Source organism: Dryobates pubescens, chromosome 16, assembly GCF_014839835.1.
Source record: "Dryobates pubescens isolate bDryPub1 chromosome 16, bDryPub1.pri, whole genome shotgun sequence".
NCBI lineage: Eukaryota > Metazoa > Chordata > Aves > Piciformes > Picidae > Dryobates > Dryobates pubescens.
Genome location: NC_071627.1, coordinates 5,114,058 through 5,134,007, shown reverse-complemented (window position 1 = coordinate 5,134,007; position 19,950 = coordinate 5,114,058). Strand labels below are relative to the sequence as shown.

Below are 19,950 nucleotides of genomic sequence, written 5' to 3'. Positions count from 1 at the left end.
AAGCCACTTCTGGCTGTTGAGAGCTGTTCAGAGCATCCCCAGCAGATACCACTGCACAGATGCCCACTGCAGCAGGCTTCTGCTGCCTTCCCATCGCTCATCCCCCCAGCTCAGAAGCCCTCCATGCTGCAGTGGGCATCTGTCCCTGCTAATCAGCACAGCTGGCTGGCTTCCCTTCCTCAGCACTAATTGGGCAGGTTTCCACCTCCATGCATGTCCCTTCCCCACTCCTGCACTGCCCTTGGGTGGCTTTAGTGCAGCGGAGAGGAGAAAGAAAATCACCCTAACCATGCACCCTCCTCATCCTCACACTGCCACCAGCAGCTGGGGACAGGGCTGGGCTCAGTGGAGGCTCTGGGTGCCTGCAGCCAGCCTCACAGCTGCAGCTCTGCAAGGCCTCTTTGATCCCTACCAGCAGCAGCCAGTAGCCAGCCGGGGACCTGCTGGCCTCCCCATCTCCTCTTCCTCCACCACCACTCTGCTCTAGGTTGGCATCAGTGGCAAAAGAGATGCCCAGTGTGCCCAGGGCTGATGTGGGTGGTGGGGGCAGCTCGTGGGTGCCATAGAATCATAGAATTGTGAGGGTTGGAAGGGACCTCAAGGGGCAGAATCCCCTCCCTCCCCTGCTGGCCACACTTCTGCTGCTGCAGCCCAGGCTCTGCTTGGCTCTCTGGGCTGCAAGTGCTCCCTGCTGGCTCCTGCTGAGCTTCTCCTCCCCCAGCACCCCCAAGGCCTTTCCTCCAGGGCTGCTCTCAAGCCAGTCCCTGCCCAGCCTATAGCAGTGCCTGGCATTGCCCTGAGGCAGCTGCAGGCCCTTGCCCTTGGTCTTGTTGAACCTCATGAGGTTGGCATCTGGATGTGCTCAACCCTGGTCCCTGTTGGCAGTGGCTCAGGGTGATTGATGCCCATGGAGCTGCTCCTAACGTGCTCCAGGTGCTCCAGGGTGGGAGGGGTGGTGGCCCCAGGGCTGGGGGCAGAGGGTACAGGGTGACAGAGACCCCTGGGGGGTCACCACCCTGCCTCTCCTTCCTGCCTTAAAAGAGGATGCTCTGGTTGGAACCTCCTCCTCTGTGTGTGTGTGACCAGGGCTGTCCCCAAGTGAACAGGAAGAGAGTTGGGCTCTGGGGGGGATGTAGGGGTATTTGGGGGGGGGGGTGTCCCTTTGAGAGCTGCATGGAGATTTCCAGGGCTCTTTGTGGGGCAGGATAGGATTTAGGGGGCACAAAGTGGGACCAGAGCAGAGAAAGATCTGGAGGAGGAGAATAAGGGGGGGGGAGGATAGGAATGGGGGGAGTGGGGGTGAGGGGAGTGGAACAAGACAGGATTGGGGGGCTAAAGAGAGGTGCAAGGAGATTTGGGGAGTGTTTGTTGGTCTGCAAAGGGTTTGGGGGGGAGGTGGTCTCTGGGGGGGGGGGTGGTGCGGGTTGGGGGTGAGGAAGCTCAGCGCCGATGGAGGCACTGACTTGGGGTGGCAGCAGGATGGGATGGGGGGGGGAGGGGAAAGGGGAGGAGGGGGTAATGTGTGCTGACCTTCTAACCACGTCCCGGGCTGTCTGTTTGTCTGTCGGTCTCCCGGGGCTCCTCTGTCCTCACCCCCTCTCACATCTGGGCAGCAGCCGCAGCTCGGTTCGCCCTTCCCGGTTGCGACACCCCCGGTCATGGGATGTTTCTCGCTGGCCTGGGTCACCCCCCACCCCCTTCCCCTGCAGCGAGAGGGCGGCAGGGGCTCGTCCTGGCCAGGGGGGCGTTGGGCACAGAGCCTGACCCACCCCCCCCCACCACCACCACCTTCCTCACCCACAGCTGCCAGGCGCGGAGGGGGGAGCCCGAGCGCCAGGAAAAGCAAATCGATCACCCCGGGGGTGGAGAAGGGAGGTGGAGCCCTGATGGGGAAGGGTGACCAGATCCCCACTGGTGCTGGGGATGGATGACCACATCCCTGCTGGGCCTGGGGAAGGGTGACCAGATCCCCACTGGTGCTGGGGATGGATGACCACATCCCTGCTGGGTCTGAGGAAGGCTGACCAGATCCCCACTGGTGCTGGGGATGGATGACCACATCCCTGCTGGGCCTGGGGAAGGCTGACCAGATCCCCACTGGTGCTGGGGATGGATGACCACATCCCTGCTGGGCCTGGGGAAGGGTGACCAGATCCCCGCTGGTGCTGGGGATGGATGACCACATCCCTGCTGGGTCTGAGGAAGGCTGACCAGATCCCCACTGGTGCTGGGGATGGATGACCACATCCCTGCTGGGCCTGGGGAAGGCTGACCAGATCCCCACTGGTGCTGGGGACGGATGCCCACATCCCTGCTGGGTCTGAGGATCTCTTCAGCTATTGGAAGGCAGCTCCAAGGTCCTCCCCAGGAGTCTTCTCCAGGCTTAACACCCCCAGCTCCCCCAGCCTGGCCTCACAGCAGAGGTGCTGCAGCCCTTGGATCATCTTTGTGGCCTCCTCTGGACTCCAACAGCTCTGTGTCCTTCTTGTGCTGAGGACACCAGACCTGGAGGCAGGATTGGAAGTGAGGTCTCAGCAGAGCAGAGCCAAGGGGCAGAATCCCCTCTCCTGCCCTGCTGCCCATACTCCTCTGGCTGCCTGAGGGCACTGCTGGCTCCTGGGGAGCTGCCCAGCAACCAACACCCCCGGACCTTTTTCTTCAGGGCTATCCTCAACACCTCCAGGCAGGAGGCAGCCACAGCCTCCCTGGGCAACCTGCGCCAGCGTCTCCTCACCCTCACTGCCATGAATTTCTTCCTCATCTCCAATCTCAACCTCCCCTCTCCCAGCTCAAAGCCATTGTCCCTCATCCTGTCCCTCCTTGCCTTTGTCTATGTCCCTCCCCAGCTCTGCTGAGGCATTCAGCTGCTGCAAGGCTGCTCTAAGCCCTCCCTGGAGCCTTCTCTCGCAGCCTGTTCCCATGGGAGAGGTTTTCCATCCCCCTGACCATCTCCGTGGCCTCCTCTGGGCCCACTCCAGCAGCTCCAGGTCCTTCCCCTCAGGCTCTGCTTCTGCTGGCTTCCCTTTGCTCATCCCCCCTCCCCCCTCCAGCTCTGAAGCCCTCCATGCTGCAGCAGCAGGCATCCGTCCCAGCATCGCCCCGGAGGGCCGCGGGGGGGGGGAAGAGAAGCAGCCCAAACCAGCGGCGAGTCCGAAGAGAACAGATTTTATTGGGGTGGTTTTTTAATTGATTTCTTCCCCTCCCCCCTCCCCCAAAAAAAAAAATAAAATTAAAAGAAAGGAAAGAAAAAAACCCAACCCCACCCTCCCACCAAAAAAAAGAAACCAACCAAAAAACCAAAGCCATATAAATATTAGAGTATAAAACTTGCGTGGTAACACATCGACCCTGGGGCTCTAAGGGCTAGAAGAAGGAGGAATATTAAGCATTATATATATAATATATAAGTAGAATTCCATAATTAGACACACACATGGAGAAAGGAGGGGGAGGAGGAAGAGGGCAGGGGGCAAATGTGGTTCGTGTCACTTCCACTTTGAGGAGGGGGCGGGGGGGGGGGGAAAGAGAAGGGAGCACAGAGCACGGGGTGGGGGGTGGGTGACACCGGGCATACTGCTGGGCCACAAGGTTAGTCAGGGTGGCTTAGAAACCAAACAAACCCCAAAGCAAACAGAAAGACCACGGCACTAAAAATAGCACAACACTCACTAAAGGCTCTACCTCGGCGGCTTTCAAAGGAAATAGAAAGACTACAGCTCAGCTACGGCGTTAAAAGGGGGAGGGGGGGGGGGGGAAGGGGTGGTCGGAATGGGGGAGGGGGAGTGAGGGGACAAGGCGGCAGCTGCAGGGGGGACACGGGGTTGGGAACTGGAGGTGGCCCTCAGCTGGCTGATGAGCTCCCAACGCGGTGCTCCTCCTGTGGTGGGGGGGTGATTGATGCCATGCCCCAGCTTGGCTGAGAGGGTTTGGCTGAGTGAGGTGTTAGGGGTTAAAAAGAAAAGGGAGGGGGGTGGGGGGTGGGGGGAAACCCAACGCAACTCTCCCCCCTCCCCAGACCCTGCCCTGGGCAATGTGGTGTGGTCCCTTCCCGGCCGCCCTGCAGACCTTCTACTCACTCTGGTTACACAAAGTTTCCCTCCCCCACCACCTCTGCCTCCCCTGTTGGGCTCTGGGCAGCTGGCCTGGTGCAAGGGCATGGGGAGGGACTTTGGTCCTCCCCCTTCACTTCCCTCTGTAAAGTAGAAAGCCCAAAGCTTGCAGGAGCATCACCTCCTCCAGGCTGGCCTGCTGTGGTCCCACGGGATGCTCCCACCCCCAACACCCTCTTACCACCCCAGCTCTCTGGCTTTGCAGCATCACCTCCAGCTCTCCAGTCCCTTTCCCTCTCTGGGTCTGGTCCCCCAAATGCCACCAACCTCACTGCCACTTACTCAAGTCACCAACTTGGCACCAAAGCCATGCACCAGCAGCTCCATGGATCCCACCCCTTTGGATGAGATTTCCCCCCCCCCCCCCAAACAAACCTTAGTTGAGGTCTACACCCCAAGTAAGAAGACATGAGTTTCCCCCTCCCTCTGAACTGATCCCACCCCCAACCCCACCACCCCCCCCCTACTTCCCAAGGCAGCCCCAGCCTGGAGGGGTTCTGCTGGGGCATGCAAGGACCTCTCCGGGTCGGTGGAGCTGACTGCTCAAGTGCAGGTGTGAGGTGCAGGACATGCATGCAGACACGGTGTGCAGGACAGGTGAAGCATCATCATCATCATCATCATCATCCCCTGGGGTCCCCTTGGCTGGGGGGGGTGGGGACACAGGGGAGTGAGGTTCTCTTAGCTTCCATTGCAGCAGAAGGTGGACTGTACAGCTCAGGATTTACTGCAGACAAGGGATGAGATGTGGCTGCTCTTGGAGACCTCCTAGAACTGCTGGGGCAGCTGCTCCACGGGGTGGGGGTGGGGGTTCCCCTACCTCTCAGAGGTGGAATTCCTTACCCCTCAGAAGTGGAATTCCCTGCTTTTCAGACATGGGCTTCCCTACTTCTCAAGAGATGGAATTCTCTGCTTCTCAGACATGGATTTTCCCTACCTCTGAGACGTGGAACTTCCTCCCTCTCAAGAAATGGCAGTCCCTGCCTCTCTGGAGATGGAATTCCCTGCTTCTCAGACATGGAATTCCCAACTTTTCCTCAGACATGGAATTCCCTACCTCTTAGATATGGATTTCCCTACCTCTCAGAAGAGGAATTCCCTAGTTCTCAGACATGGAACTCCATGCCTCTCAGAGATGGAATTCCCTGCCTCTCAGAGATGGAACTCCATACCTCTCAGACATGGAACTCCATGCCTCTCAGAGATGGAATTCCCTACCTCTCAGACATGGAACTCCATGCCTCTCAGAGATGGAATTCCCTACCTCTCAGAGATGGAACTCCATGCCTCTCAGAGATGGAATTCCCTAGTTCTCAGACATGGAACTCCATGCCTCTCAGAGATGGAATTCCCTACCTCTCAGAGATGGAATTCCCTACCTCTCAGAGATGGAACTCCATACCTGTCAGATATGGAACTCCATATCTCTCAGAGATGGAATTCCCTACCTCTCAGACATGGAACTCCATGCCTCTCAGAGATGGAATTCCCTACCTCTCAGAGATGGAATTCCCTACCTCTCAGAGATGGAACTCCATACCTGTCAGATATGGAACTCCATGCCTCTCAGAGATGGAATTCCCTACCTCTCAGACATGGAACTCCATGCCTCTCAGAGATGGAATTCCCTACCTCTCAGAGATGGAATTCCCTACCTCTCAGAGATGGAATTCCCTGCCTCTCAGAGATGGAACTCCATGCCTCTCAGAGATGAAATTCCCTACCTTTCAGAGATTGAATTCCCTGCCTGTCAGACATGGAACTCCATACCCCTCAGAGATTGAATTTCCTGCCTCTCAGAGATGGAATTCCCTACCTCTCAGAGATGGAATTCCCTACCTGCCAGAGGTGGAACTCCCTACCTTTCAGAGATTGAATTCCCTGCCTGTCAGACATGGAACTCCCCATCTTTCAGCCATGGAATTCCCTACTTTTCCAGCCATCAGGATGGGAGGAAATGGAGATTTCTATTTATATAGATAGGGTTTTTTTTGTCTCAGGCCATCAGCAGTTGCAACCAAAACCAGAAACTGAAATGCTTGGGATGCAGCTTTGCCGTTCTTTCCCTTTGCCTCATGCCTCATGTCCCTGGCTAACAGGGAAGCAGGAACTGGAGCACTCCCTCCCAACTCCTCAGCAACAAGCCTCCTGCTGGCACTAAATGGGGGTGGGAGGCTGGGGGGAATGACTTTTCCCAATGGAAAGTTTGAAAGCAATGACCTGGAGCGTGAGCTCTAAGCTAGGATCTGCCTTTTCCTTCCCCACTCCCTCCCCCACCCCCCTCCAAAAAAAAAACCCCAAACCTTTGGATGGAAGGTCTAGAAGTTAAAAGATCCACCTTCAAACTATTTACACTGGGCAAAGCCAAGCACAAACTTTGTGCCATTCTCAGGCTGTCTGGGAGCAGATTGGATCCAAGGAGGTGAGAGGAGACCTTCCACCCTTGCATAGGTTGGATGAGGCCTTGAGCACTCAAGACTAGTTGAGAGGCATCCCTGTCCAGGGCAGGGAGGTTGGAGTAGATCATCTCTAAGGTCCCTTCCAACCTAAAGCATTGTAGGGTTCTGGGATACACCCAAGGTAGGGGGGAGGGGGTGGGAAGGGGCTGGAGGGGGTCGTATAAAACATTAGCAAATATTCACAGGGCACTTTGTTTGCCTTCTGGATGGGTTTCTCATCAGGAGCTCCAGGGGCAGCAGCCGAAGCCCTGCTGCCCCCAGCTCCGATGAGGACAGAGATACATTCGCAGCCTTTCCTGCTTTGTTGCATCACAAAGCAAAACAAACCCAACAAAAACCCCCACCCAACCCCCAAGAGGGGAGAGAAAACAATCCCAAATCCCAACAACTGAAAAAGCCAAACCCCCCCCCCAAGGGATTCACATTCATCCTCCAATCCTGGGCTGTGATTTGGGGAGAGAGAGGGAGGGGGGAGAGAGAGTGCTGGAGCCAACTGCCCTGTAAGCTCTAAGGTCTCCTTGCTTCTTTTTCTTTTTCTTTCTTTCTTATTTCTTTCTTTCTTTCGCTGCTTCTTCTTCTCCTCCTCCTCCTCCTCTACTTCTTCTCCTTCTTGCCGGCTTTCTTCTTGTTGCCCCCCGAGGCGCCGGCGGCCTTGGGGTCGCGCTTGCCGGCGGCGTTGGTGAGGGTGGCGGTGCTGCCCGGGATGTAAACGTTCTGCCGGTAGTCCGGGACGTGCTGCAGGGTGAACTGCGGCCCGTAGCGGGCGCTCAGCCCCATGGTGCCCGTCCCGCCGCCCAGGGTCGAGTTGCCGTCGGCAGCCTCTGCCAAGAGGGGGATACCGGGGGGAAAAAAAAGGCGGGGGGAGGGGGGGGAGGAGGGGAAGAGAAGGGCAGGTTGTTAGTACCCAGCGCAGAGCATCACCGGTCCCAGCAGCACCAAGAATCGACTCCAAATGACCCCAAACCAACCCCCACTGACTGCGACCCCGCCGGTGGGGCAGAGCTTGGGGAGCCCAGGGCTCCACGGAGGGAGCTGCAGGGAGCAGGGAGCACACATTGGTGTCTCTGGACATGAGGGTTGTTTGGGACACTGAGGCAGGCTGTGTTCCTGGCCCAGCCTCTAGCCACAAGCAAATCACAGAATCAGAGAAGGGTCAGGGCTAGAAGGGAGCTCAAGGCTCAGCCAGTCCCAACCCCCTGCCATGGGCAGGGACACCTCACACTGCAGCAGGTTGCTCACAGCCACATCCAGCCTGGCTGCAAACACCTCCAGGCAGGAGGCTGCCACCACCTCCCTGGGCAACCTGTGCCAGGCTCTCACCACCCTCATGGGGAACAACTTCTTCCTCACATCCAATCTCAATCTCCCCACTTCTACTTTTGCTCCATCCCCCCCAGTCCTATCCCTCCCTGACACCCTCCAAAGTCCCTCCCCAGCTTTCTTGGAGCCCCCTGCAGATCCTGGAAGGCCACAAGAAGGTCTCCTGGGAGCCTTCTCCTCTCCAGACTGAATAGAAGGCAGCTCTGGGTGGCAAAGGCAGGTTTGGGTGGCACCGATGCTCACTCCCACCCCTTTGGTACTCTCCAAGTGCTGTCACACCACAGGGTGGCTGAGCTGCTCTGGCAGGGGGGTTGGACTAGATGATCTGTCAAGGTCCTTCCAACCCTGACAATTCTCTGAAACTCTGTGATCTGTACCATGAGGGTGGATCTGTACCATGACAGGGGTAGAGCACTGCAACAGGATGCCCAGGAAGCTGGTTGGGGCCCAATCCCTGGAGATCACAGAATCACAGAAGGTTAGAGGTAGGAAGGGACCTCCAGAGACCATCCAGCCCAAGCCCCTGCCAGAGCAGCAGCACCCAGGGCAGGGCACACAGCAATGCAGCCAGGGGGGGTTGGAAAGGCTCCAGAGAAGGAGACTCCACAGCCTCTCTGGGCAGCCTGCTCCAGGCCTCTCTCACCCTCACTCTGGAGGAGTTTCTCCTCCTGTTGAGGTCAAAGCTTCTCTGTTCAAGTTTGCCTCCCTTGGTCCTTGTCTCACTCCTGTGCACTACCCAACAGAGCCTGGCCCCCTCCCCTTGCCCCCCACCCCTCAGCTATTGATAGGCATTGATCAGATCCCTCTCAGCCTTCTCCTCTCCACACTAAACAGATATTCAAGGTGAGGCTGGACAGGGCTCTGGGCAACCTGATCTAGTTGTGGATGTCCCTGCTGACTGCAGGGGGGTTGGACTGGATGAGCTTTGGAGGTCCCTTCCTAGCCAGACCTTTCTATGATTCTGTGAATCAAAGTCCACAGCCCAGCTGATACCACAACCATTGAATCATAGACCCACAGAACTGCTGAGGCTGGAAGAGACCTTTGGGATGATCAAGTCCAAGCCCTCCCCTAGAGCTCACAATGCCACCAGTGCTGCTAAGCCACCACCACTGCATCACCTCCCTCAGCACCACATCCGCACATCTGTTAAATGCCTCCAGGGATGGGGACTCCATCACCTCCCTGGGCAGCCTGGGCCAGTGCCTGAGAAACCTTGCTGGGAAGAAAATTTTCATAACATCCAACCTGAACCTCCCCTGGCACAGCTTGAGGCTGTTTCCTCTTCTCCTGTTGCTTGTTGCATGTGAGCAGAGCCCAACCCCCACCTGACTGCAACCTCCTCTCAGGGAGCTGCAGAGAGCAAGGAGGTCTCCTTCAGCCTCCTCTTCTCCAGGCTGACCACCCCCAGCTCCCTCAGCTGCTCCTCCCCAGCCCTCTTCTCCAGACCCTTCCCCACCTTTGTTGCCCTTCTCTGGCCCTGCTCCAGCTCCTCAATGTCCTTCTTGCACTGAGACTGAACCCAGCACTCAAGCTGTGGCCTCCCCAGTACCAAGTACAGAGGGATGATCACATCCCTGCTCCTGCTGCCCACAGCATTCCCACTCCAGGCCAGGCTGCAGGTGACCCACCTGGGCACACTGCTGGCTCATGTTCAGCTGCTATCAACCAACACCCTCAGGTCCTTTGCTGCTGGGCAGTTTCCAACCACTCTGCCCCAAGCCTGGAAGCTTCATGGGGTTGCTGTGACCGAAGTGCAGCACTCAGCACTTGGCCTTGCTCAACCTCAGCCCATCCATGGATCCAGCCTGGCCAGACCCCTCTGTGGAGCCTCCCTCCCCTCCAGCAGATCGACATGCCCACCCAGCTTGGTGTCTGGATCCTCTCATCCAGATCATTGATGCAGATGTTAAACTGGCCCCAGCACTGAGCCCTGGGGAGCTCCACTTGTAACTGGGGCTCCTTTCCATCTCACATCGTGGCTAAAGGATGCAGATTTGGGGCTGCCTGGAGTAGGGCAACTTCTCCTGGAGCACTGCCCTATGAGGAGAGGCTGAGAGCCCTGGGGCTGGTCAAGAGAAGGCTGAGAGGGGATCTGATCAATGTCTATCAATAGCTGAGGGCTGGGGGTCAGGAGGGAGGGGACAGGCTCTGCTCAGCTGCACCCTGGGATAGGACAAGGAGCAATGGATGGAAACTCCAGCACAGGAGGTTCCACCTCAGCAGGAGGAGGAACTTCTTGACTGTGAGGCTCACAGAGCCCTGGAGCAGGCTGCCCAGAGAGGTTGTGGAGTCTCCTTCTCTGGAGCCTTTCCAGCCCCATCTGGCTGTGTTCCTGTGTGCCCTGTGCTCTGGTCCTGCTTTGGCAGGAGGGGTTGCACTCAGTGATCCGCAGAGGTCCCTTCCAACCCCTAACATCCTGTGAGCCTCTGATCCTGTGTCTCTCCAGCAGGGTGTCACCTCTTCCTGCACCACCAAGGGCTGGAGCTCAGCTGCCTGCAGAGCAGCCTGGGGCTCCTCCAGGCCCATGTCACAGATGTACCTGGGAGGGTGTTGGAGGAGAGTGGGAATGTGGGGAAGAGGCACTGAGCTGCTCACAATAGGGAGAAACAAGGAGATGGAGGAGCCCATCCATCCTGGGAGCCTCTAAAGGCTGCAGATTTGGGGGTTGCCTGGGCTAGGGCAACTTCTCCTCTGCCTTCAGCAGCACTGGAGCTGCCTGGCTCTGCCTGGCTGGCTGCTGCCTCCACAAAATAACACAACCCCCTCCCCCCACCTCCCCTACTCCTTGGAAGCTGGCCCATGACAGCCACGTTGTGCAACCACAACCATTAGTGCTGCATTAAGGGAAATCCAATAGTAGGGGGTTGTTTATCTTCCTTTGTTTTTTCCACTGCCATTTACAACCCTGCCCCCCAGTCCTGCTCCAGCCCAGGTTTCATTCAGGGAGCGCGGCACAGGAGAGAGAAAATAATCCAAACACCACCCCCGCCCCTGCAGTACCACAAAATGGCTCTAGGAAGCTGAGCACAAAGCAGATCGATGCCGAAGCTCCGCTGATGGTTCAGAGCTGCGAGCAGGGGGAGGGGGGGAGGGGAAGGCAAATTCATTCCTCTGTGGCTGTGCAAAAAGCTCCAGCACGCAAGAGAGCAAGCGCCGAGAGGGGGAAGGGCACAGGGGGGATGCTGGGGAGCTGCTGGAAGGAGCAGATGGAGGCAGGGGGGGATGTGCAGAGGCAGGGGGGCTGAATGAGCACGGAGGAGATGGCAGAGCACAAGGGATGCTGTTGCCATGAGCTCTGCGAGATCTGCTCTGGCATCGCTGCCTCGGCAGGGCTCAGGGTGGGAGCCTTGCACAGCCCTGCTCAGAAATGGTTTGCTGAAGCCCTGCCTCTGCCTTGGTCGTTGAGAAGCCATCCCAGCATTTTAACTGATGCTTTGTGCAGCTGACTGTGGACACAGGATCCCAGCAGGGTGGGGGTTGGAAAAGACCTCTGGAGAGCATTCAGCCCAAGCCCCCTGCCCCAGCAGGGCGCCCACAGCAGCTTGCCCAGGGGCACAGTGCCCGGGGGGGGGGTTGGAAGCTCTCCACACAAGGAGACTCCACAACCTCTCTGGGCAGCCTGCTCCAGGCCTCCAGCACCCTCACACCAAACAACTTTCTCCTCCTCTCCACATGGAACCTCCTGAAGGGTTCCACTTTGTGCCCACTGCCCCTTGTGCACCACTGAGCAGAGTCTGGCCCCAGCCTCTTGCCCCCCCACAGCTCCTTTCTCTCTTGCTAAGCATTGCTCAGCTCCCCTCTGGGGCTGCTCTTCTGCAGGCTCAGCACCCCCAGGGCTCTCAGCCTTTGCTGCTCCCAGAGCTGCTCCAGGCCCCTCAGCAGCTTTGTAGCCTCTGCCGGACTCTCTCCAGTAGCTCCTTTGAACTGGGGAGCACAGAACTGGACCCAGTCCTCCAGATGTGACCTGACTAGGGCAGAGACAGGGTCTGTGAGAGTGAGGAGAGCCTCCCAGTGCTCTCCTGGGAAGCTAAAGAAAACACAGCCAGGACCCAGGGCAGAGCCTGTGGCTGCTGCTGTTGCCTCTCTTCACTGAGGGAATAAAGAGTGAGCAGGGACCGTGGGCTGCTCCTCTCACGTTTTCCTTCCCTCCAGACCAGATCTGCCCACGCCTCCATGTTGCCTTAGCTCTCCCCTGAGCAGATGGAGGTGGCTAAGCCAGCCAGAGGGTAAGAAAAATAGCTGGGCCAGAGCCCACCAGCCCCCCTGCAACACTGCTGCCTGCACGGCCCCCTGGCAGAGGTCAGAAGCGTGAAGCAACTGCAGCTTGAAAAGTTCCAGCTGCTCTGCTGGAGCAGGAGGAGGAAAACAGGACACAGAGTCCAAAACCAAGCAGGACATGATGCACCCAGGGTGGAGGATGTGCAGGAGGAGGTCCAAGCCCAGCGTGGGGAAACGCTGTTGTGCTTCGCGCTGGGGAAGCATCCAGCAGCAGCAGGACCTCCGCGGGCTCTGCAGGATGGGGACACAGCCACAGTGGGGAGTTGAGAGCCTGGGGCTGGAGGAGATGTGCAGGGAAGAGTCCACAGAATCACAGAATGTTAGGGGCTGGAAGGGCCTCCAAAGCTCATCCAGTCCACCCCCCCCTTGCCAGAGCAGGGCCCCACAGGAACACATCCAGGCAGGTCTTGAATGTCTCCTGAGAAGGAGACTCCACACCCACCCTGGGCAGCCTGCTCCAGGGCTCTGTCACCCTCACAGGGAAATAACTTTCCCTCCTGTTTCCATGGAACTTCCTCTGCCTCAGCTTCCACCACTGCCCCTTGAGCTGTCCTTGGGCATCCCCCAGCAGAGCCTGGCTCCAGCCTCTGGGCACTCACCCTGCACATCGGCACGTCGATAAGGTCACCCTCAGTCTCCTCTGCTCCAAGCTACAGAGCCCTCAGCTCCCTCAAGCTCTCCTCCTAAGGGAGGTGTTCTGCTCCCCTAAACATTTCTGTGGCTCTGCACTGGTGGTGGTTATTGCTCAGCACATCAGTGGTGTGCAACAGCAGGGGCAGGGAGGGGATTCTGCCCCTCTGCTGTGCTCTGCTGAGACCTCCCCTGCAGTGCTGGGGCAGCTCTGGAGTGCTCAGCACAGCACAGGGACCTGCTAGAGCAGGGCTAGGGGAGGCCACAGCAATGCTGGCAGGGCTGGAAGCCCTCTGCTGGGAGGCCAGGCTGAGAGAGTTGGGGTTGTGCAGCCTGGGGAAGAGAAGACTCCAGGGAGACCTTCTGGTGGCCTTGCAGGGCTTGAGGGGGATGAGAAGGAAGCTGGGGACAGAGTTTTGAGCAGGGCCTGTTGGGACAGGCCAAGGGGGGGATGGTTTGAACTGAAAGAGGAAGATTCAGAGTGGAGAAAAAGGAGAAATGTTTGACCCTGAGGGTGGGGAGAGCCTGGCCCAGGCTGCCCAGAGAGGTTGGAGCTGCCCCATGGCTGGCACCATCCCAGGGGAGGCTGTTTGGGGCTGTGAGCAACCTGCCCTAGCTGCAGGTGTCCCTGCTGGCTGCAGGGGGGTTGGACTGGATGAGCTTTACAGTGCTGAGTAGCAACCAACTGCACCTCACCTCAGGTGTTGCCAACAGGGACAGGACAGCTGGAGATGTGCTCTCACCCCAGGATGAAGCCAGGGACTGGCTCATGGGTGGACCATGGCCCCTGGCAGAGGGGAAGATGTATTTTCCAGGCTCTCCCAGCTGGATACAGCCCAGTTTGGATCTTGGTGGCTTTGGCACCTCCTCCTGTGCCCCTCCTGCTGGCTGCCACTGCCCTGTTTCTCCCCTGGACCACCCCAGCTGCAGCAAGGAAGGAAGGAGGCTGGGGGCACTGGGACAACTGGTCACCATGAACTAGTTTGCAGTCAGAGCACAGCTTTCATGGGGCAGACAAAGCTCCCAGTGGAGCTCCCAGCCTCCCAGTGGGTCCCAGTGGAGAGCAAAGGGCTGTTTCTAGGTAACAGTGACATTAAGGCTGAGAAGAAAAGAGAACAGGGACAATAGAGGTCTGCAGATGGGCACTTGCCAAGCAGAGCCCTTCAGGCTCTTGTGACTGGAAAGGTTTAGCTCAGCCTTTACCAGCAGCCAACCATTATCCCAAAGGGTCCTGAGAAGGAAAACAAGGACTTGAGCTCCAGCAAAAAACAACCAGCAAGTGGCTCCATCACCCCTGGTAAGCAGAGGGCTGGAGAGAGCAGCCCCAGAGCTGCAGCTGCTGCTGGGGCTTTCAGGAGAGCCCAATATAGAATGTCTGCCCCTGCCTGTGGGAGGTGGAGCTGAGGAGAAGGAGCTCCCCAGGCTGCCTTTCTGTCTGCTCTGCCACCATCTCATGGCACCTCCAGAAATTCCCCCTGCAAGCCAGAGTATTTTAAGGACAGGATGTCTGCCCTTTAGTGTCTGCTGTCCTGGAGCATCTGTGCTCCTTGCTCTGTCTCAGCAGCTGCCTCTGTCCTTTCAGATGGATCACAACATTTGCTTTTTGCTGGTCCCAGCTCCAAGAGAGGAAGGGAGCTCAGAAAGGGAGTCAGAAGCCCTACAGCAGGGTCACAGCCCTGGAGGGAAACCAGCTTCCCAGACATTCTGCCTTCAGAGGGTGACTGAACCCTCGGGAAGCAATTTCATCCCCAGAGCACATGGATCATGCAGGCTGGGCATGGCAGGGCCAGCTCTGCCTCCTGCTGAAGGCAAGGGCAAGACCTGACAGAGGGGAGGGATGCAGGCAGGGAGTCAGTCACCAGCCCCTTCTCAGGGGAACATCTCCAGCTCATGGAGCAGAGCAGCATCAAAGAAGTTTCTGCCTCCCAGGTGCTCTCTGCTTCACAGAATCACAGAAGGTTAGGGGTTGGAAGGGGACTTCTGGACATCATTGACTCCAACCCTCCTGCCAAGGCAGGGTCACCTAGAGCAGGTCACACAGGAACACATCCAGGGGAGGTTTGGAAAGTCTCCAGAGGTGGAGACTCCACCACCTCCCTGGGGAGCCTGGGGCTCCAGCAGCCTTCAATTAAAGAAGTTCCTCCTCATGTTCAGGTGGAATTTATGATGTTCAGGTTAGTGCCTGCTGCCCCTTGTCCTGCTTGGTGCTGACTCAAGCACAGGGTTGCCCTGGTGGGGTGGAACTCAGTACTGACCACTGCTTGCAAGAGCAGTGGGTGAGCAGTGACATCCCTGAGTCACTGTGTCCTGCCTGCCACCCCAGGACTCAGGCAGAGCTAAGTCTCATTTGAATAGCCAGGAAACTTCCATCCATCCATCCATCCATCCATCCATCCATCCCTCTATCTATCCCTCTATCCATCCATCCATCCCTCTATGCATCCAGAATGCAATCCAATCCACCCACTCCATCCATCTCCCCATCCATCCCTCTATCCATCCATAATGCAATCCAATCCACCCACTCCATCCATCCTTCCACCCATCCCTTCATCCATCCATCCATCCATCCATCCATCCATCCATAATCCAATCCAGTACATCCATTCCATCTGCCCACCCATCCATCCATCCACCACGTGTCCATCCATTATCCAATCAATCCATCCACCCATCCCTCCATCTATTCTTCCATCCATCATCCACTCCAATCCATCCATAATCCACCCAGCCATAATTCAATCCAATCCATCCACCCATTGATCCATCCATCCACCCATTCCTCCATCCATCCATCCTTCCATCCATCCACCTATCCATCCACCCATCCCTCCATTCATCCATACCTCCATCCACCCATCCATCCCTCCACTTACCCATCCCTCCATCCATCCACCCATTTCTCCATCCCTCCACTTACCCATCCCTCCATCCATCTACCCATCTCTCCATACCTCCACCCACTCATCCATCCATCCATCCCATGTAGCAAGGGCCCCACATGGGAGAGGAAGGGATGAGGCTCAGGACCATCCCCTCCACAGGGCTGCAGTGGGACAGCCCTTATCTAGCAGATGGATCTGATTTAAAGGAACCCCCCTGGGCAGGCTGAAGCTGTGGGAGAGGTTAGGACAAGCCCCATGGATCAGCATAAGGTGGGGGGAGAGCAGCTCTGAGGAAAAGCACCTGGGAGTCCTGGCAGACAGCAGGATGCTCACAGCCAGCAGTGTCCCCTCATGGCCAAGCAACATCAGTGGCATCCCAGGGTGCATTAAGACAACTGTGGTCAGTAGGTCAAGGGAGGTTCTCCTGCCCCTCTAACTCTGCCCTAGGGAGGCCACATCTGGGGTGCTGGGTCCAGTTCTGGCCTCCCCCATTCAAGGGAACTGCTGGAGAGGGTCCAGTGGAGGCTCTGAAGATCTGGTCTGGAGTGAAGGAAAACATGAGAGGAGCAGCCCACATTCTCTGCTCACTCTTCTTTCTTCCCTCAGTGAAGAGAGGCAACAGCAGCAGCCACAGGCTCTGCCCTGGGTCCTTGCTGTGTTTCTTCAGCTTCCCAGGAGAGCACTGGGAGGCTCTCCTCCCCCTCACAGACCCTGTCTCTGCCCTAGTCAGGGCATACCAGGAGGACTGGCCCAGTTCTGCACTCCCCAGCTCAAGGGAGACAGGGAACTGCTGGAGACAGTCCAGAGGAGGCTCTGAAGTTACTGAGGGCCCTGGGGTGCAGCTCAGTGAGGAGCAAAGGCTGAGAGCCCTGGGGGAGTGGAGCCTGGAGAAGAGGAGGCTGAGGTGGGATCTCATTAATGCTCACAAATATCTAAGGGGTGGGGGTGAGGAAGATGAAGCCAGACTCTTCTCAGTGGTCCCCAGTGCCAGGACAAGAGGTGATCAGCACAAACTTGAACATAGGAACTTCCACCTAGACATGAGGAGGAACTTCTGTGCTTTGAGGGTGGCAGAGCACTGAACCATGCTGCTCAGGGAGGTGAGGGAGTCTCTGTAGGCTTTCAAGTCCTGCCTGGACATGTTCCTGTGTGATCTGCTTTAGGGGACCCTGCTCTGGCAGAGGGCTTGGACTTGATGATCATCAGAGCTCCCTTCCAGTGGTAGCATTCTGTGACAGTCAGAGCCTCATGGACTGAGGGAGGTTTCCTGCAGCAGAGCTCAGGGAAGGTGGTGTTCAGCCTGGAAGGGACCTGCTCAGCTCTCTCTGATCCTGGGGAACTGCTGGAGCAGCCCTCAGAGCAGAACACAAACCAAAGCCCAACAAAATAGCTCTGTTTGTGGAGCAAGGAAACCGGATCTGGAGGCTCTGGCTGATGATAACCACGTGCAGCCCCCAGAGGTTGTTTTGCCATGGTGGCTTCTCAGAGCAGAAGCATTTTCTCATAGCTTCTTTCCCTCCAGTGTAAACAAGTCCCTTGGCCAAGGCCCCAGTCCCTGTCCCAGCCACGGCAGCTGTGGCTCCAGGCTGCTTGGTGTCTGCAGAGCATCAAAGTTCAGCAGCAGCAGCAGCAGCAGCTTTCCAAGAAAGCAACACCACAGCCACCCCTCCTCCTCCTCCTCCTCCAGATTCCTTCTCTCCCAACAGCTCAAAGGAAACATCCCAAGCATTCTGCTCAGGGGTTTATGGCCCTGGTGTTGATTCTATTTTTAAATGGAGGGGAGGGGGAAAGACCTGGAGGGCTTCACAGATAAAGGCTGCATGGAGCCAGCCTCTCTCCAGACTTGGGCTCAGAGTCATCTTTGCAACCGAGCCATGGAGACCATGGGGGCATGGGAACAGCCCTGCCTGCCCACTGCTTCCACACAGCACCACCCTAAAGCTGAACAAATCGACTCCAAATGACCCCAAACCAACCCCCACTGACTGCAACCCAGCAGCAGCTGGTGGGGCAAAGCTTGGGGAGCCCAGGGCTCCTTGGAGGGAGCTGCAGGGAGCAGGGAGCACACATTGGTGTCTCTGGGCATGAGGGTTGTTGGGGACACTGAGGCAGGCTGAGTTCCTGGCCCAGCCTCTAGCCACAAGCAAATCATAGAATCCCCAAACTGTCAGGAAGGGACCTCAAGGCTCAGCCAGTGCCAAGCCCCTGCCATGGGCAGGGACACCTCACACTGCAGCAGGTTGCTCACAGCCACATCCAGCCTGGCTGCAAACACCTCCAGGCAGGAGGCTGCCACCACCTCCCTGGGCAACCTGTGCCAGGCTCTCACCACCCTCATGGGCAACAACTTCTTCCTCACAGCCAATCTCAATCTCCCCACTTCTACTTTTGCTCCATCCCCCCCAGTCCTATCCCTCCCTGACACCCTCCAAAGTCCCTCCCCAGCTTTCTTGGAGCCCCCTGCAGATCCTGCAAGGCCACAAGAAGGTCTCCCTGGAGCCTTCTCCTCTCCAGCCTGCACAACCCCAACTCTCTCAAGCTGTCTCCAGAGCAGAGCAGCTCCAGCCCTCTGCTCATCCTCCTGGCCCTTCTCTGGACACCTTCCAGCACCTCCAGCTCCTTCCTGGCACAGAGGCTCCAGAGCTGGCCCCAGAGCTGCAGCTGTGGTCTCAGCAGAGTGGAGCAGAGGGGCAGAATCCCCTCCCTGCCCTGCTGGCCACACTTCTCTTGCTGCAGCCCAGGCTCTGCTTGGCTCTCTGGGCTGCAAATGCTCACTGCTGGCTTCCAGGCTTCCTACCTCCTCACCTTGCAACAGAGCAGATGTTTCATTGACTGTGACCACCTGGAACCAAGCAGCTTACAACACATCCCAAGAGCATGGGGATGTAACAGAAGCCCATCACAAGCCAGGTAACATTGCCTGCTGCATGGATAATGTGGTCTGATGATGCTGTCCATGAGGCAAGGACAAGTGTCTGGAGAACAGGGCTGGGGAGGAGCAGCTGAGGGACCTGGGGGTGTGCAGTATGAAGAGAGGATGCTGAGGGGAGACCTCATTGCTCTCTGCAGCTCCCTGAGAGGAGGTTGAAGCCAGGTGGGGGTTGGGCTCTTCTGTCTAGTCTCAAGGGATAGAAGGAGAGGAACTGTCCTGAAATTGTGCCTAGGGGAGAGTTAGTTTGGACATGAGGAACAATTTCTTTCCTGCAGGAGTGGTCAGGGACTGTCCCAGGCTGCCCAGGGAGGTGGTGGAGTCCCCATGCCTGGAGGTGTTCAAGGAGCCTGTGGCCATGGCACCTGGGGCCATGGTTGGGTGGCCATGGTGGGGTTGGGTTGCTGGTTGGACTGGATGAGCTTAGAGAGCTTTCCCAGCCTTAATGATTCCATGATTCTATGCTACCTCCTATGATGCTGTCTCTGATACCTCCTACGCTGCCCTATCCATGCTGCTGCTATCTCCTCTGCCTGAATCCCTCCTAGCCTCTCTCCTCTGCAGGCTAACAGAAGCAGCAGAGGAGAGCAGAGGCAGCTCTTCCACCAGCTCCTGATGCAGAAGGACTGCTGAAGCCACCCCAGGGCACCCAGACACATCCATCCCCCCCAGGGCATGCACCCGCGCTGGCCTCGCCGGAGCAAGGGCCATGCTCTTCCCACCAACCGTTTGCTGAAGCCAGGATCATGGCTTGGAGCATCTCAGTGTCAAACTGGTTGTTGGGCCAGGCTCCAGCTTCCTCTCCATTCTGGGATCTGTGGGAAAAGAAAATAAACAGCAAGTCAGTGCAGCTGGGGGAGGAGGGGGAAGGGGAGAGGATGTCAGAGAGCAGGGGAAGCCAAGGCTGAGGGCCGGTGGAGAGGAGTCTGCAGCCTTTAAATCCTTCTACTTAACTAACACTCAAGAGTCCAAACACTGTCAGAGGTCTCCATCCCCCTCCAGGCTTCTGAAGGATAAACATCAACACCAAAAGCACTTGGGGGCTACGTGGTGCTCCCAGCAACATCAAGGTGACTCGAGGGGCAGCCAGCACCTCCTCACCTCCACACCTCACCAATGGCAACAACAGCCCCAAAACGCTGCTCCTGCAGCCTCAAGGGTGCTGGCACCCCTGCAGGACCAGGTCCTCTGCTCCTCTGGCAGCCCGTGTGTATGGGGGCCCCTTTCAAGCTCTTTCAGGCTCCAGCTCCACTCTGAAGTTTCATTCATTCAACACAGGGTGAGAAGCCCACCTGGGGTGGGGGGATGTGGGGTTCAGCACGGAGTCAGCTGCCCCA

General features: G+C 57.5%; 1 protein-coding gene across 9 annotated transcripts in view; it reads right to left on the bottom strand.

Annotated features, from left to right (window-relative positions):
- Positions 1 to 7,105: 7,105 nt before the first annotated feature.
- LOC104299838 (protocadherin gamma-C5-like) overlaps positions 7,106 to 19,950 on the bottom strand; it is a 202,516-nt gene continuing 189,671 nt past the window's right edge. For all 9 annotated transcript variants that reach the window (XM_054168260.1, XM_054168262.1, XM_054168259.1 and 6 more), the window contains exons 3-4: positions 19,340 to 19,428; positions 7,106 to 7,389 (exon numbers count right to left, since the gene is read on the bottom strand). In XM_054168260.1, coding sequence (XP_054024235.1) covers positions 7,163 to 7,389; positions 19,340 to 19,428 — 316 coding nt within the window. In that variant the 3' untranslated portion in view covers positions 7,106 to 7,162. The remainder of the gene's footprint in view (positions 7,390 to 19,339; positions 19,429 to 19,950) is intronic.